This window comes from Spodoptera frugiperda, chromosome 25, assembly GCF_023101765.2.
Source record: "Spodoptera frugiperda isolate SF20-4 chromosome 25, AGI-APGP_CSIRO_Sfru_2.0, whole genome shotgun sequence".
Lineage (NCBI taxonomy): Eukaryota > Metazoa > Arthropoda > Insecta > Lepidoptera > Noctuidae > Spodoptera > Spodoptera frugiperda.
Window position 1 is genome coordinate 18,558,066 of NC_064236.1, and position 18,921 is coordinate 18,576,986.

At 34.4% G+C, this 18,921-nt stretch overlaps 1 protein-coding gene across 15 annotated transcripts; it reads left to right on the forward strand.

The window, feature by feature from the left end:
- The first annotated feature begins 529 nt into the window (after positions 1-529).
- LOC118263769 (uncharacterized) lies at positions 530-17,564 on the forward strand. Of its 15 annotated transcripts, XM_035575974.2 has the most exons (12): positions 551-970; positions 2,682-2,719; positions 2,865-3,027; positions 3,452-3,669; positions 3,817-4,025; positions 4,381-4,486; positions 5,793-6,007; positions 6,534-6,729; positions 8,938-9,021; positions 10,444-10,557; positions 11,124-11,312; positions 11,582-17,564. In XM_035575974.2, exons 3-12 carry the CDS (start codon positions 2,995-2,997, stop codon positions 11,589-11,591), a joined length of 1,374 nt encoding a protein of 457 aa, XP_035431867.1. In that variant the 5' UTR covers positions 551-970; positions 2,682-2,719; positions 2,865-2,994; the 3' UTR covers positions 11,592-17,564. The 15 variants fall into 15 exon arrangements, 12 of the variants coding, with proteins under 12 accessions (XP_050560040.1, XP_050560035.1, XP_050560034.1 ...); XM_035575962.2 differs by lacking the exon at positions 2,682-2,719 and having other exon boundaries at positions 546-970; positions 2,902-3,027; positions 3,817-3,935; XM_035575941.2 differs by lacking the exon at positions 2,682-2,719 and having other exon boundaries at positions 547-970; positions 2,902-3,027.
- The last annotated feature ends 1,357 nt before the right edge of the window (positions 17,565-18,921 follow it).

Here is an 18,921-nt window from a genome sequence, read left to right on the forward strand (position 1 = left end):
AAGTCTCAATCCCAAATGGCTTCCAAATATATTTAAGTTGGAGGTTTTCTGCAGCAGCAGCAGACAAACCAGCATAACCCGCGGTGGTTGGAAAATGATAAGGGTGTCGAACTGTCAACGCAGGTTGTGTTCCACACCAATGACTTTCCCAACTTCAACTTCTCAACTTCAGTCTCTTATCGTCATCGCGTGTCAAACCCTTTGGTTCAAAAACAGCTAGCACTCCGGCGATCACAAGAGCTCAACGGATTCAATATAAAAATAAGCTCAAAAAATAAATTCAATCATTACAGTACTTCGACGCCTAACCACGCCTAACGCCTTTATTTTAGTTTTTATTTCTTTTTTTTTTGGTATTTTTAAGTTGTAAATAATGTGTTAGTTTAGATGAATAATATCGTTACATATTTATGATATTACTCCACATTTCTATACTCCATGGCAAACCATTAACAACTGACAAGCCCACAGATTATAAAATTATTTTGCTTCGTACCAAAGAGTAAAGTGCGCGATTCTGCGTAAAATTATTGATTATCCGAACGCCATTGTACGCAATATAAGTCGACCGATTTAAAAAGTCCATCAAAGCGACCATTATTTCTCGTTTCTCCATTGACTAAGTGTGGTTTTTAATTTAGTAGTATATCAATGGTAGCTTTCGTACTGCTTCATGAAGTCAAAATAAGAGGGAAATATTTAAAAATAATGGCATTTATGTATACAGGTCACAAAGTTATAAAGCAGACAGTGAATGTTAAGTTTTAATGAGATGTTAAGCAAATTATGGACATGTGCGGTTTGTGAAAAGATGTAATATTCCTGCTTAGTTTATTCTTGTTAGAATATTCTAATGTTGATTGTGTTTTGATTGTAATTTATGACGACTGAAATGGAGGAGTTGAGGTCCAAACACAAAACACTGCAGAGCGCGGCTCACCACATTGCCCTGGAGTGTATACACCCTCAGGTAAAACAACAATGAACTACACAAGTGTTACATAAAGGATACTCCAACTTTTAATTAATATATATTTGCAGTCACTTGAAAAGGAGTCCTGCAAATTTTAAAACAATTACTTGTTACTCTAAATTTATTAATCATCTCTAGAAAGTGAGGTATTGTCACTTTGTAATAACTTCTGTTTTGTTTTTGGTCTTATAGGTATATGATTTTATTATGGGGTGTTCTCATAAGTACCTACCATTAAAATAAGAAGGACCAATGATGCTGAATGAGTATTGTTTAATTAAATTTCAGATGTGATTTGCCATTGGTTAAAATTAAGAATTTTTAGCAGCCATGAAGAGCCGGATCCATTGGGGTGTCTGCTATAACGGCTACCAGGCTGACCATTTCAAAGTATTTCATTTATAAAATTATTGCACTTTTGTGTGAGCAATGTATACATGTACAAATATTGTGGCACTTATGCAAATACTCTTACAAATCACAAATCTGGCGAATATATCACTTTGTATGAGAAAACCTATGGAAACAAAATATTAACTTAACTGGTCTACTTAATCTAAAATAAAATACTAACTTAACTCAGGCAAATGTACTGTCTAATGCTCAGACAGTGGCACATAAGACAATCAACGGGTTAATAGTATAATTTCTTTAATAACCTCGTTTAATATTCTATCTTGTTTCCCTCAAAACCCTACTTGTACAAATCACAAAAGTCAAAAAGAACTACTTCCAATACCAAGAACGTCGATCCAGTTATTTTAGATTGATTGCGTAACACAAAGAGAGTAAAGGAATTAGAAAAAGAAGAAGGATTAAGGGCAGTAAAATTTACTATTTACAAATTTCGTAAACGGTCTAATTCTTTAAAAGAATTTTCGTCGTGTGGACTATTTATTTAATTTATTTTTTTTTGTTTTTGTCCGTAATAGTATTAATCCTTATCCTTTTAAATAGTCTATTAATTTTCTACATTAAATGAAGATAAAATTTGCTCTTTACACTGTTTCAAAATTTCTACTAGTTTTAGACAAAAAACGGTCTTTACAGTTGACGCGTCGCATGGGCTATAGGTAAACGACTATGTAGATAGATTCCTTATTTAACGTTCAGCAAAGCGAGGGCGGGTCGCTAGTCCTTTATTTATAAATAAATTCATTGTAAATAATTTAGTTAAGACGTACTTTTATTATCACTTTTCACTTTTAAGTTCAGACACCGCTAGTCAATCGCGTCGCGTAGTACCTATACGAGTATTTAGCACATAGTATTTTTTTTCTATATGTCTGTGATATACCATTTTGGAATCCTCATGATGAGCTCTTTAATTTGATACCCATATTGTAGCAAATAAAAAAAATTTTTTTTTTTTTTACTCCTATCTAGGGCGCCTCACGGCCGCCATGTTGGTTTTTGTTTTACGTCACATATCTAAGAACACTTGGGTAATTAAGACGAATCCAACGATACCCTGATTGTCGTCAAGCCGTTTCGAAGAAATGAGGTAATAAAGAATATTAGGCTCATACATACAAGATACGCGCGAAAAACATAACCCTTCCTTGGCAGTCGGGTAAAAAGAACATCAAAGAATATCATTTAAATTATAAATTGCACATCACAAACAATATTTTAGTTTGATTGTTTTGGCATTGTAATTTGTATATTTGTAAATATATGTAGTTTATATTGTATGTTTTATTCACAGTGTGGTTGCACAAGTTGGTGAAGCTATACTTATGCAGAGTAAGATTCTTGAGATTTTAATTCTTTACCCACATAAATGGTTGTGGTGTTAAAATAATGAATTGACTTTCTTGAGATCAAGTAATTTTCTATTACTCTGGTGTAAGTATAAGGTTAAGCTATGCCAAGGCACGGTTGTTCACAGTGGTGTTTGTCCACCCATGTCTGTACATTGGAACTAGCAGTCTACACATGGGTCACCATATCACGTACACCCGTACCCCTCTCCCGTACGGCTCCAGCATGCGTTCCAGAGCACCCAGCACAGCCCCAAGATGTTTCATCCAAAGGGGCTCAAACCGCACCTTGTAAGTACACACGTTTGCTTTTGTTTACAGCAGCAGTGAAACTGAACTTTTCATAATTCGATATTACCTATGTTGCAATCCCACTCATGATTACTGAGTGAATTGATATACATATAGGTTGGCACCATCATGACGGCAGGGTCGATGTCAATAAATGAAACACAAAGGGAAACAATTGTAAATTATTATTATATTCTAAATGTACGGAACACTAAGCTTGGTTTTCCACATCACTTGTTTTTTGTGTTTACAAAAGACACGCTTTTGCTTTCTTGTAAGTCTGCAATTCTACACAATTCACTTATATGTATTCTGCTTAAAATAGGAAGACACAGAAAGTACCTATTACTTTCTGTGTCTTCTTTCCTTATATTAATATCTATCATAAATTGAATTAAGACATTTATTGTAAAAATTTCGTCAGGATCCACGGGCGTATGGAACGCCAAATGACAGTCCTATTTTGGGCCGGGCATTATGCCTCACTCCTCGAGGCAGTCCGGTGCCAGGGCGAGTCTCCCACCTAAATGAGAAGTTCCAGGACTCATTGACACTAACATCCGATACCGATGCTCTGGTCGCCAAGATAAGCGCAATGTTCCCAACTGTCAGCGAGACACACATAAAAATTTTGCTGAAAAAGTAAGTTCCTTGAATTTTATTACATATTGCCTTAAATGTTTTATATCATTGCGATTGTACTAATATAGCGATTATGATGTTGAATGCATATTGCAATTGACATGAAGCTGATCGAACCGCGACTGCACTGCTACAATCTGTCTACAGGTACTACAATAGAGAAGCAGTGGTGATATCAGCGCTCCAGGTGGAGAAACATCCTATTACCACTCCCGGGCCTCTGACCATGTCGCCGTCTGCGGTGCGGTTGCAGAAAAGCGCTCCAGGTCTGCATTCTGCCTTACAGCTTGCTAAAGGCATGTCTGGCTCCATTCCAGGCTCCAGTCATTTCACACCGTTGACCGGTACACCACATGGTAAAATTCTTTCATTGGTATAGTTTGTGTACACTATTGTCTTACATGATAGCCATATCTATCATATTATTTCTTTATTGCTATTGTCCAGTTTAAATTCATTGCTTTCTTTTTGTGGCCCAAACTTCAACTTATTTTTTTTCATAATTGGGATATATTTATGCTTATTCAGTTTTATAACTTGTGATGTCAGACCCAGATATCCATAAATGTTTGGTGACCTAAATAAACCCATTACCTAAGGCAAAATCCCAGGAGAGATTTTTCATAGCAATGGGACAATGCAAAAGAAGGACATTTAGTTTAGTATTTATACTAACAAGTTATTAATTTAAGGTTAAATGTATCCTTATAGGTTCTCCATCACTACTACGACCAGCATCTGGGGCTTCCAGTTACTACGGTGCCAGGTCTATCGACGGTCAGCCGGCTCGACACCAAAGCCCTAAAATGAAGCTCAAGTATGTGTTACAATTGGGTACTATCCTCGGTCAAAAATAAATTATTACAACTTTTCAATACAATAAAATATTAAAAATAATCACACTCTCATTCATAAATTTGATGAACTATTTAATTTTCGATTTTTTCTAGCAAAATTTCTAGAAATAAGTCTGCTATTTGACGTCAAAAACTTATGACGTCATAATGCACTATTTCATACAAAGTTCATAGAAAATATCGTTTTTGACGTTTCGAAAAAAGTATTGAATTTGACTAATAGGAAAGTAGCCAATTTATAAAACAGTCAAGCGAGAGAGAAAGATGACATAACTTTTGCTCCCCAAAATGGTAGATAGAGAAAAGTCATTTGTCCAATGATTTGGACTCTAATTCATTGCAATGCAATCTAGTCTACACCTACTTTTGAAGGCAAATCCTCCGTTTAACGTCGGTTGGTGACCGACGTGGCGGCAAACATGTTAAGGGTGTATAATAATGATCAAACACTGAGAAATCCAATAGTATATTGTCTGACCCATGTGCGCTTACTCTTGAAACCAATCTCAATGCAATTAATTTCGACCTCAATAACAACTAATATCATTTAGTTTATCCAATATCGCAATACGGATGCAATGGGCGATAGTGGCAACTCAAAAGTACGAAATTTCACAATGTCAATGTCGATCGATCGGAATCGGATTCAAGAGTAAGTCCCTGTTGTAAGTTGGAAACAAATTAATAATTCGTTATTCGTCAATGCATGCCAGAGAAAAACGCTTCATGTTATGAATGACATCAAAGTGAATGTTTGTTTATCACTTAACAGTGATAAACATAGGACAATATTACTATTTGATATCATTGACGAATTTATCAAAATAATCTCTAAATTCGCTGACAGTATCTATATCAATGACGGATTTAGTTGCCTGAATAATTTAATTTAAATAAAGCTGCTGGACAGTGTACATGTTACAATCATGTTGGAAGTAATAGGTAGAAAATTGTCGGTGAAACGGTGGTTGAGTTTTCGTCGCCGATCACAACTGCTGAAAATAATGCCATCATGTGTTCACGGAAAAAAAGATAACGATATTGGTGACATTAAAGAAGAATACACGAAATATGATATAACTTTGTTGTTGAAAAGGTTTTTGTAGTGTCTGTTTATTCTTTAGAAAATTAACATACAGTTTTAATAACTTTTTCATAGAATTTCACTACTGGATATAGAATTTTGTGGGAAATTAATGTTCAAATTATATATCTTGTAAGTTAATCTATTGAAATTTATCTTACACAAACAATTTAAAACTTCAGGTACCTCAAGAGTATTTTCCCGAAGGCAGAAGAGACACTGATCCTAGATGTATTGGCGAACAAGGATAACAACGTGCAGAAAGCGAGCGAGGAGCTGATAGGCATGGGGTTCAGTAAGAAGGAGACTTTAGTGACCACACAGAAGAAGGAACCTACGCCGCAGCCTCAGAAGAAAGTCGTCACGATTATGAAGACTTTTGCTGAGAAGTGTGAATGTATGCATTATTTAATTAATATAACGTGTTGCTTTTTTTATTCTGAGGTAGAAGAATTCCCATGTTAGGGTACTTTTCCACCAGACATGTGCTATGTACCTATGCTACGCAGCTGTAATAGCTAAGCTGTGCTATGTGACTGATACTAAGCCATGTAGCTGTGCGAGGCACATGCGCAGCTTGAATATGCGATGTATCGACATCCATAGCACGCATCTTTCCATATAAAAACCATAGCTTAGCTGAGTCCGTTTCCACCAGTGCTAAGCTATATGTACCAATTAATATGATTGGTGAAAGCCAAACGCATCCTCAACAATGTAGCATAGCACATCTCTGGTGGAAAAGCACTTTAATAGGGGCCTATATCTTTGTATAATAGGCTCCTTGTTAAATTTGGCGCTTTTAGATACTGAGAAATTAATGAAGTCCAACACCATCCTAATATTTTTATGTTTAACACCTCGCTCGGCGCTTGCCAGTGGACGTATCAGTTGAACTCAAGTTTTATAATGTATAATTACAGTAAAAGAAAAACTTCAGAAGAAATACACTGGTATAGCGGAGAGAGTGATAGCCTTGGCGTTAGAGAGCGTGGACTATCATGAAGAGAGGGCAGAACAGATCCTGAATGCTGTGCTGCAGGATGAAGCAGCACCTAAAGCTGCGAAGGCCGAGGTCAAGGAGACGTTGAGACCAGCCACTGCGGAGCCGAAAAGAGGGTAAGATGCATGAGCTATTTGATGTTAGTTGATTAACTACGTGAAGTAAGCTGGGATGTTGAATATCTTCACACATTCAAATAAAAAAAAAGAAAACAAATCTTCATTTACCCTGTTTTATCAGTTAATTCATTATGACAATATCATGGACACAGCAATGATTTAGAATATCAGTCATGTTTTATCAGTTCATTCATTATGACAATATCATGGACACAGCAATGATTTAGAATATCAGTCATGTTTTATCAGTTCATTCATTATGACAATATCATGGACACAGCAATGATTTAGAATATCAGTCATGTTTTATCAGTTCATTCATTATGACAATATCATGGACACAGCAATGATTTAGAATATCAGTCATGTTTTATCAGTTCATTCATTATGACAATATCATGGACACAGCAATGATTTAGAATATCAGTCATGTTTTATCAGTTCATTCATTATGACAATATCATGGACACAGTAATGATTTAGAATATCAGTCATGTTTTATCAGTTCATTCATTATGACAATATCATGGACACAGCAATGATTTAGAATATCAGTCATGTTTTATCAGTTCATTCATTATGACAATATCATGGACACAGCAATGATTTAGAATATCAGTCATGTTTTATCAGTTCATTCATTATGACAATATCATGGACACAGCAATGATTTAGAATATCAGTCATGTTTTATCAGTTCATTAATTATGACAATATCATGGACACAGCAATGATTTAGAATATCAGTCATGTTTTATCAGTTCATTCATTATGACAATATCATGGACACAGCAATGATTTAGAATATCAGTCATGTTTTATCAGTTCATTCATTATGACAATATCATGGACACAGCAATGATTTAGAATATCAGTCATGTTTTATCAGTTCATTCATTATGACAATATCATGGACACAGCAATGATTTAGAATATCAGTCATGTTTTATCAGTTCATTCATTATGACAATATCATGGACACAGCAATGATTTAGAATATCAGTCATGTTTTATCAGTTCATTCATTATGACAATATCATGGACACAGCAATGATTTAGAATATCAGTCATGTTTTATCAGTTCATTCATTATGACAATATCATGGACACAGCAATGATTTAGAATATCAGTCATGTTTTATCAGTTCATTAAATGACAATATCATAGACACAACAATGATTTAGAATATCAGTCATGTTACACTTTTTATGGTGTGTATATGTTTTTTTTTTTATTTAAGTACATATTACGTTTATAGCATAAAATGGCACATATTCAACAACTACATAAATTAAATAACATATAAATTGTCATTTATAATTGAAATTATTGGAGTAAAGTTTTACTCAAATTTCTTATTTCCACTGTTGTATTTACTTTAACTACTGTTCTGTCTTCAAACTGACACGGTTGCTCGTTACATTAGATATTCTGTGCCTACAACCTATATCATACACAGATTCCTTATTTGACAGACATTTTGTTTGTCTTTTCGTATATTATTTTTCTTCATATTATTCTAACAGTAAGTGATCTGTGTATACTTTCTGAATTCAACCTTAATCCTAATGCTTTTTAGCTTCTCATACAAACGTGTTGCTGAAGTATTACATATCACACGACATTTTGTCGACCAAGAGAATTACTTAGATAAAGTTTTCTAAAAAAAATATTGAATTGATTGTATAGTACTTAAATTGTTTGTTTGTTTATTTAATCTCTTATTTTTAACAATATGATTTTCATTTAACGATATTTTAGCAACACTGAAACATACATACATGAGAAAATTATTTTTAATTCCGCGAAGTCGATGAGTACTTTAAAAGCAAATGAGATATAATTAACTATTTAAGTGATGTACATGTTTCCAAATTTAGTCATGATACGAAAATCCTGACCTTGGTTAAAAGCATTGCTTAAATTCTGATATGATTATTCATTATACAATATATACAAACATAACATTATAGTAAACTGAGTGTGGAACTAACATTGAAAGGGCTAAAAAGAGCGTATTTAAAAGTCATGTTTACAATACAACTAATTTTGAACGTGAGAATTTGGAATTGGCGCCTAGATGACCATAGTCACGTATACTTTTAGCTGTCGTCCATACATTGAATAATAATAATTACAATATCGAGTTAATCGTACGTACTCATCGCCTCCGCTCCTCGCGACTCATACAAATCGTGCGCCAGTTTTCACGCGGAGGTGCGCTCGCCGAGCCCGGTACCCGCGCCCCCCGCATCCCGCCGCATCAAGACATGGACCGAGCACTTGAAGTATGTTACTCTCGCTTGACGAAACTGGGTCTTATTTGTAACGCTGTAGCTTTTATTCTTCATTGGCAATTGGCAAGTCGTCTGGGTTTTCAAATTACATCCGTCTCCAATAATATTGATTGGATTTCATTTCTTGCTTTGTCATGTAAATCGTGGTGCAATGTTGTTGTGATAAGGGAAAATAACTTCTTCCTCATTAACAACTATTTGTCTGATTCATAATAACTTTTAATCATTCATTTATTCGTAACTGTTGAATCACGTGTCAAAAATATAAAGACAGCTTGTTACTCCTGTTGAATACTGACTAACTAGGTAATTTAATATTTATTTCTGAAGTACTATGATTCATTGTGGATTATCTATAATTGATTACTCGCTACTTAATGAAATATTGTTCAAGTGACATCAGTATCTAATCAATTAATGATTATTGAAATAACGTAGTATTGTTTCATATAAATAAAATAAACATTCTACATTTAGTACTTTGTCATCTAATCATAAAAATATTAGTGGAGATTTGGAATAAAAATCAAATTGGACCCAGCATCGCCCCTTGCTGAATCCCACATAGTGATGGTTCAAAATAAAATGTGTGTTTGATACAAAAACGTAATAAATGTTATTGTGAATGTATTTTGCGACCGTTTTGAGATTAGTTAGCCGTGTGGATTGTGTTTGACAAAGTTTCGTACAGCATGGTGTGTTTATGGTAGTCATAGGCTTTGTTCGACCCGTTCAAAAGCTTAATGGTGCAACAGTTGATTTTAGACCAAATTTTATTACCAGTAATATTTAAAATATATGTAGTAGATTTGTTGCGAAAATTGCTTTTGAAGGTTTATTGTTGGCGAATTGTAAATTTTAGTGATTTGAGGTAATGATATTAATTTTATCTATCTCACGTATTCTAGGTTTGGATACAAATTGTATTGGTGTTTAGATACGAATAGGAATGATTTAAAATAACGCGTACATTGTTTTGTGTATTTTGTATTTCGTTTAAATGGTGGTTTTGTGTGTTTTAAATGTTTCTTATAATAATAATGATCTTTACAGTGTATTAATCATTGCTTGCAGCATCATTGTATAGACCTTAATCTTGAGTTTTAATTAGATTTTGGTCACATTGAAATGATTGATCAAGAACATTCAGTTAGCGATAGATTTAGTAGATCAGCCTAAATTTTGTTAGTAGTCATCATGTTCATGACCATTTTATTATTATTTAGCTTCCTCAGAGTCACTTCCTACCAGTTATTTCAGAAGCACTAGCTTCGAGGTTTCCTTAGAAAACTAACTTCTGTAGTCGGTTAGGTGCATGTGTGTAGTAATATTTACTAAAACAATGTTTTTTTACTTCGAATGAACAATTCTTAAAACATTGGTTCAGATATTTGTGCACTGCGAATGTTGCAGGCCGATTTTGAAGACCAGTAGCAGCGTGGATGCCAAGTTCAAGTCACAGTATAGCTCGCCCACGAAAGGTCCTAATCCTTCGCTACGACAAGGACCGAAGGACAGTTTGCTACTGTATGTATTTAGACCGTAGGATCATGTGTATATGGATTGTTTTTATTTGTAGTGTTGAAGGGATAAATATAATTCAGATCTTTGGTATAATTGTGATTTAAATGTATGTGGAATGTGGTCTCTATTAATTGGTGTAGTTATAGAAGCGAGTCTTGTAAAACGTCTACTGTCGGTAGTCTGATGTCGACTTTATTCTTAATGAAATAAGGTTGGTAATTATTGTCTATTCACAAAACTTGTATTAACGAACCGCTGACACGCTACTAACCACCAATCACAGTACTTAATTCTAGCAGCCAAATCCACAAATCACGCTTGTTAAACTATTCAAATTTAAAAGTGCTAAAATAGTTTAAAGGAACCCTATTTTTCCTGATGAAATGTGTACAAATATAAATCTGTTCAGAATCTAGGTTAGATCCAAGGTTCTAAAAGATTCTTTCTACCAGACCTTCACACCGTATTTTTTATCATATTTCATAGAGTTTAGGTACTTGTCTTTTAAAGTTATCTGTGTTTTACTAATTTTAAAGATATGCTCTGAGATTATATGTTGCAATTTCTAGGGAGGACTATATTCCTTGGACGGGACCAGACCCTGATTTGCGCAGTGGCCAAGGTGTGAAGCCTGACGGGCCGGAGACCCGTGAAAGGCTCTTCTCTCTAGCTCGTGGCCCCTCAGGGCTCGCGAAAGGTGCCGCAGGACTCGCCAAAGGATCTCTATATCAGAAACTGAACAAGAAATCTGCAAAAATGTGAGTAGTGAGGAAACTTGTAGATTCTAGTTACACTAAATAATAATTATCGTTTCTTAAACTCTTCTAACAGAAGACTAATTAATGGATTGCACATTGAACGCACTAACAGATTGATAAACATGAACCCGTAACTTTTGGGTAAATTGTTTTACGAAATATGCAATTTTGTGCTTTAGTACACAATATCATCGTCGACAATCACAAGTATCAAAACCATTTTATTTTATAAGTAACTAGCAACTGATTCTCGTATTTCAATGTTTCAGAATCGGCTGAACGGATCGAGCTTACGACCCACCATCTTCGCGTACCACGTAATCTCTTAGCTTAGTTTAGTAAATTACTTACAAGAAGTACAGGTAGCGGTGACGTAATGTAATATACATATCTGCGCGGTTTCACTGGCTGCCAGGCTGCTTATAAACCTCTCAGCTTTGTCCTTTGAAAAAAAATATGAGCGTTAACTGTCCTATTATTGGACAGAGGTATAGTATAGTCATGTGTATTTGTTTTTTATTTCGCGAACCATTTGTTGTCTTCTGCCGACCCTCGTTGTCTACGGACCACCTGTTGGGAACCACTCTTCTAGAATTAGACAGAGACAACACTACAGAGCCAGTAAGCACTTATCTTCCATCTCACCTAAACTATAGTTCGCCCGTTCAGAGAATGCGTTCCTGACACGTCGCGATTGAACTGACGACGTAACTTTGTAATGGCGTTGCAGTTACGATAAAAATATGTTTGCTGGTTGTTTACCGTTTTAACCATTGATGAGCATTAAAACAACATTATTATATCAATAATCAATTAATGTTATAATTTTGTGCCAAACTTGTGTCAAATAACTTGGTAAACAATATTTTTCTAAATCTATACTGCGCTATTACAAGGTTATGTCAGCGCTTTATATTTTGTAGTGCTGTGCTAAAAACACAGGCAAGTATCGTAATCTGTTCTTATACAGGAATCGGATCGGATCAGATCGTAGTCTGATTAATATTCTGTACGCACATTAAAATTCAATGTTACTTTATTACATAGAAATACAGATTGTAACTTTGTAACAAAGAATAATTTTATTATATGAATATATATTTACAACACACAATAACAATTTTATTATATATTTTTGGTCTCCACTTAAATAACTAAAATATAAATTTTAAATGATTACGCCGAATTTAAAACGAAAATAATTAAATAAAATAATTTAATAATTTAATTTAAAATAATGCGGCGGATCATTTTGGAGGATCGGTTACGAACTCAGTGTTATGTTGTGCCCATCACTAGTCGTGACTAACTGATAGGTGTCAGGAACGTATTCTCTGAACGGCCGAAGTATAAATTATATTATACCACCGTCACTTGTGCAGTGTTTCATCTATCAGCAGGATTGGAATAAAATGACTTATGGCCGTTTTCACTAGCGAATTTAGAACGTAATTTGTAGCCCCATTTCTACCAGTTAATAAAAAGTCTGTCAAACTGGCTCTAAGGTTCCCGGTTCTTTAGTGCGAGTTTATTTTACGTTTAACGAAAGCCCGTTCGGCGCTGTAATTGGCCGGCTCCAATGAACCAACCAACCACCACTAAGTGTGGGAGAGCCATGCTTCGGCACGAATGGATCGGCTCGACCGGAGTGATAAAGGCCTCACAGAAAACCGACGTGAAATAACGCTTGCGTTGTGTTTCGTTGTATGAGTGAGGTTACCGGAGGCCCAATTGTTTCCTTCCCAATCCCCGATTCCCCAACAACCCTTAAATTCCCAACCCCCAAGAAGCTGGCAACGTACTTGTAACGCCACTGGTGTCCATGGGCGGCGGCGATTGCTTACCATCAGGTGATACGTTAGCTCGTTCGGCGTGTTCCATTAAAAAAACCAATCAATCACAGCGCCAAACCTCGTTTTGTTCTCGTTATTTTCATGCCATACCAACAGGGTTTTAGTCAATTTCTTGACAAAACCGAAGTACAGCTTTATTATTATTATTTCCACTTTATTCTTAAGAAATATCATCAAGATTTAGATTTCATATTTGTATTGTAGGATATTATATTCCACGCTCTTAGTCTTAATAAGTCATGGGAATTAGGCTTAAGCTGTCATTTAATTCAAAATCTTGTTGTTAAATGAAACGTAACACGCATTCAATTTGTTATGTTATAATGATCTCATTATTTTTTAATACATTCCTTGATAAGCTTTTGCTCAAGAAAAATATATCGATTAGAATAAGAGACATTCTCTAAAATTAATTCTTGCCTAAATAATGTTTAATGCTATTTTTATATGAACAGAAACTCAGCAAGATCCGTTTTTATATATCCTTGTTAGTTATAAAAGGCTAGAGTGAAATTTCCTACTCTAAAGAACCCTAAATCGTTTTTACTTCATATTGAAGAGTAGGTTCAGGTGGCAATGACTAAAACACTGTGAGCTCATCTTTGAGTGGTTTGAAGATTTAAACTTACCGAGGATTCGAGATATTGAAAGATAGATTGATAAGTATCAAGACACGAGTGTGGTCCAAGATTTGATGTGTTTGGTCATATTAGTTTAAGTCTTATAAAGGGGTTTACATAGCACACGAACCTTTAGGTAGATTAAACTCATACCGTTTTGGCGATTTCAATAATCAATTAGAAGAACTCCTTTGTCCCCTCCATCCAGCTCTATGAACGGACGCGCCTTCTGTATATAGTACAAATGTACACAGTATATATATACTAGACAGCTGACCCCATTCTCTGTTCCATCTAAATTAAATCCTCTTTTTTAACCGACTTCAGAAAAGTAGGTTCTTGGAAGTCTGTAATAAAATCGTTCGTCCACTCAATGTTGTGAACATTGAGTTTTCCATATTTCAATCTAGGTACGTTAATTTCAGTTAGATCGGTTGCTAGTATAATTTAGGATAAATATTGTTCATTGCCAAAATGTTTTTGTTGTGGTTTGTTTATTTTATATTGAATATGTCGCTTAGACTTTGAACTTTTATCTGATATACAAACGAAGACTCCAACTGACAAATGTCTAAAATAAGATTCTTTTTTAATGAAGTAAAATATCCGTTCCTACTCCTGCTTTTCTAGTCGGAGCCTCGATAAACCCGTTAGGTAGTCCGCAGATCCGGGAGTGAACGTAGGCTATGTTATAAAATTTTAAGTAGCTAGTAATCTTAGGATCCTCCTACGTCTCTCCTACTTTGAATTATCAATAAAATAACAGACTGTGTAAATAAATAGTAATTTTCAACATAAATTCTTAACCGCTTCTAAAAGCTTATAAACAATAAGTTTATAAGCTTTTAGAAGCGGTTGCGCCCACTTTCTAATGGGAATATATAAATCTACCCCGGTTCCAAACTTCGTTTTGATACCTTCAGCAGTTTTGACGTTTCTGTTTGAGAGTAACAATAACAAGCAAACATATGAACTTTCGTTTTCACAATTAATATTAATAAGACTAACGATATAAAATTAACAAGCCAAAACAAAAGTCGATAGACTTGCGTTGTGCCCTGTTCTTCCGATGCGAAAGTATTTGCGTTATTAAATAGATGTAATTAGTAATTGTATTGTAATTACTATATCAGGGAATCTTTAATCCGGCCATTGAAGTGTATGGGGAAAATGTTTAACGGTCAATACCTAACTATCTGTACATTTGCCTGCTAGAGATAGAATTTTGACACATTTTGTATGGAGCTTATGTCAAACAGTGAACAGATAGATAGGTTATTGAAATTGGCCTTAAATGAGTGTAAGAATTTTGAAATATTTTGTGGAATGATACGAGTGAAGAGAATGTTAATAAGCTAAGCGGATAGACAAACGTGGCACTAAATGTTGTAAAACGAATCTTGCTTCTATTACATATACAATAAGAACGTTTTTGGATAATAAATTGTGTAGGATATTTCAAATGTTCATATGGACTGTGGCCATCGAACAAAGAGTTTGGGCAAAAGCCATGTAAACTTGTAAATCACGCAAAAGCTTACTTTATTAATATAGCCGTTATAGTTGATTTTTCAGAGGCAGTTTCAAACGAATGGAAATACTAAAGAAAAATGAACTCGGTAACAAGGCGATACAGTTCAATATTCATTGGCTTATAAGACTCTTTGTTCGACAGTACACAACCATATTCCCAAATAACCAAAGTAGCAAATTAATAAAACAATACTAGCCATAGACATAATTACATTACATTATATAAAGTAAGTAGTAGGTGTACTTATGCAAATGGATAATAATAATAATTTAATTATACTTTATAGAAACAATTTTACAAAACCATTCTCCTTAAAACGGCACAGGGACATAATTCTGTTTGTTTAGTTTTTAAACACAAAATATAATTATATGATTATAGGGATATTTATGAAACACCAAAAAACTGCCGCACTCATAGACATTTAATGATTACTTAAACTTTTCCTTAGTAATGATTTTGTTTTGAAAACAATTGCTACGGTTAAATATAAACAGGTGCATTAAAGAAAGGAACCTCAAATGGTAGCATGTACTTTCATTGACAGATAGTAAGATCAACATAGAAAATGGCAAGATAACATTGTTAAATTAAAAATAATAAAAACAAGACTGGGTCACATTAATTTCAAAGTATCTGCCAACAGATTCACCCGGTTGAAACTAGACAATTTGAAAGACACATGGCGTCATATACATATTATCATTAGAGTATTATAAATCACGGACCGCGGCGAAACAGCGTGAAATCGAATCAAGAATATTTTTTGTCTGCATACAGTACGCGCGAGAGTGAGCAGAGACGGCACTAGTGTGTCAGAGAACATAAGCACCATTTAAGATTCCTTTGTTTAATAAACCGAGTTATAACCATTAAAGGACTCTGAGTATGGCGGTAAGGCAGCATCGCTATACAAATGGTACAAACGTTAGTTGATTAGAAAAGAATAGAAAAGTCATACCATCGTTATACATTCATGTCAATCATATACATACACATTTTTGTATCCATATGGATGCTGTACAACAATATCTGACGTGTTGAAGTTATTGTTTTATACAGCCTACCATTATTAAAATACTGCTTTGAAAAGTCACAATATTACACGTTTAATGTCAATTAGCTCTTACCACCGAGCTGACATTCGCTGCTAATTAGCACACATAAATTATTTTTATATATATTATACTATAATAATATATAATCGTTTTAGAAGTTATTGAATACTATAATGTCAGTGCAATATCGTTATCGAGTCGTTTTGATATTAATCATAATATTTATGCACGGCTAGAAAAATCAGCCAAACTTAGACTTTATTTCTATTTTCGTAAAAAACAAGCGACACGTAGGTATGTAATTGTGGTAGATTTTGTGTACACTGTTCTATGTACATACTTGTGACGTCATTAGCAATGACAGTTAGAGAGTTTGTTCCCGGTGATTATTGCATTTTTTTAATAATATACACGAACAATTTGACTTCCCTTTTTCATAATTTAGTATTAACGGCTGTGTTTATAAAAGATAAATAAGTATTCCTTCAGTATACATTTCTTAATATGATGGTTTCGAAAGTATTGTAATATTTTGTGCCAATTTTATCATTCATACATCTAGATGTTGTGTAATGTAGCGTGATAATATGTCCACAGTACCGTCATCGATGTTATGTTACAGGTCTGACTTCCATGTTATGTTTACACGTGCAATATGTTAGTTTTTACTATAGGTAATCGTTCGAATAGATTCGATGGAAGGCGTGGCTCTTTACCGGATGAATCGTTTCTACTATATTTAAAAGTATATTTAGAATCAGGTTTCATCTTAACTTAATGTTCCCATATGTTTATGGGTGTTGCATAATTTTAGAAGAGTAGATTAATTTTGTCATCTGGCAAGACTATAAGATTAATTTAATCTGGCAACACTAGACAAGTAATCATTCCAAATGTATCTGTAGTTAATTGTAGTCTGCTAGCCAAATGAAAATCTGCTGAATTTGGTGCAATATAACGTAAAGAACACGTCTTCTAGTATTCTAGTTGGTATTCTTATGACAAAATGTAGTTGTTAAGTGTTAAATCAAATTTAGACTTCGGCCATAATGACATATCTTTTGAGGCTCAGTCTCTCCATGATCTAGTTGAGAATCTAGTCAATTAGGATAATATTATTACGTAGCCACGCCACATTATTTTTGTGAATTATTGTCTCAATAAAAATATTGGTTTTGTCCATTGAATACTTGTTTTATTGTGTTACCGAATTAATAAACATCCTTTTCTCCTGGTCTCTTTCTTGTCAGGCACATGCCATCATGTTGATAACGTTCGGTAAAAAATACCCTAGTGCAGAAAAATATGTAGGTACCTACCGTAAAACGGATTGAACAGAAATCAAAGGGTGAATAATTAATTGACAGTTCGACTATAACGATCAAATATGATGATGCTTTGAGTAATCCTATCTTAATCATACATACCTACCTATATTGACATTGAAAAGGTAGAATAAAAAAATACTTAGTTTATTTTATGGAATTCATATTAATTAATTATACTCCATCGTCGCCTAAAAATACAGCTTCGTATCACATCCCGTGGCATCCCGCGGCGTGTTGTGGCATCCCGTGGCGTGCCGTGTCGTGGCATCCTGCTGAAAGCCCAGCCACTTTTGCATCGATCAGGGGGCCTACTCTCTAATTCAACGAAAAACGAAGTTTCGTCCGAAACTTCGCAGATTGCATACTACAATTCTATTTATTGCGAACTTTTGTGAAGAAAAATGAACGAATTAAATGAAGATAAATAAATAGTTTTTGATATGAAATTAAAAATAAAACGTTATTTCAAGTAATTCTATTAGTAAATCAATACAACCTACGGCCGAAAATTAAACGAAACTTCAGATTCGAGAACCGGAGTAGGCCCCTGATTTGCTTACCGTGTTATTCGAAGTAGGGCAAGTGACCCGGTTGTGGCCACCGACCCCTTTGTGGCCACTTGGGCCTTCAAATATTTATAACTAAGGCATGGACAAATAAATTACTCTGTTATGTACAGTATTTAAAATATTGAATATTGGAGACACTGATACCGTTGGCAGCTTTGATGTGTCAAACTTCACTTCGATGCAACAAGTCATTCTTTTTAGTTGAGGGTGAAATTGTTAAGATCTTAACAAAAAGGCTAAGGCGAGCGGGTGAGGATTTGGTTTTTATTTTTTTAATATTTGCTTATTGTTTGGATGTTTATGTTAATACTACATGAAGAATATATTGTCTAAGTGGAACTAAAGTTATTTTGTCGCCATATGTTTCTGAAGTGGGATTATTAGAAGGTGGCCACTAATGGAGACAAAATTATGAATTTCTCCATCTTTGGCCACACGGCTGGCCAAAACTTTTGTACATAAACGCCCCCTTCTAGTCAATTATCGTAATTTATTTATTATTTTTCCTTGGCTTTACATATCAACAAACACATCAACAAAGGGAGGTCAGTTTACTTTGCAGCTTTTACCAACGTCATATAAATGTTGATCTCTTTATTTGTAAGTTAAATTCAAGTGAAGTAATAATATTTCATATTTTCCAGACT

What these genes read in the sequence shown, in the direction of transcription:
- LOC118263769 (XM_035575941.2), top strand. Translation starts at nt 881, where the DNA reads ATGACGACTGAAATGGAGGAGTTGAGGTCCAAACACAAAACACTGCAG. An exon ending in AGGGGCTCAAACCGCACCTT is followed by an intron (nt 3,028 to 3,451) that starts GTAAGTACACAC and finishes AAATTTCGTCAG; the next exon opens with GATCCACGGGCGTATGGAAC. An exon ending in AGCCCTAAAATGAAGCTCAA is followed by an intron (nt 4,487 to 5,792) that starts GTATGTGTTACA and finishes TTAAAACTTCAG; the next exon opens with GTACCTCAAGAGTATTTTCC.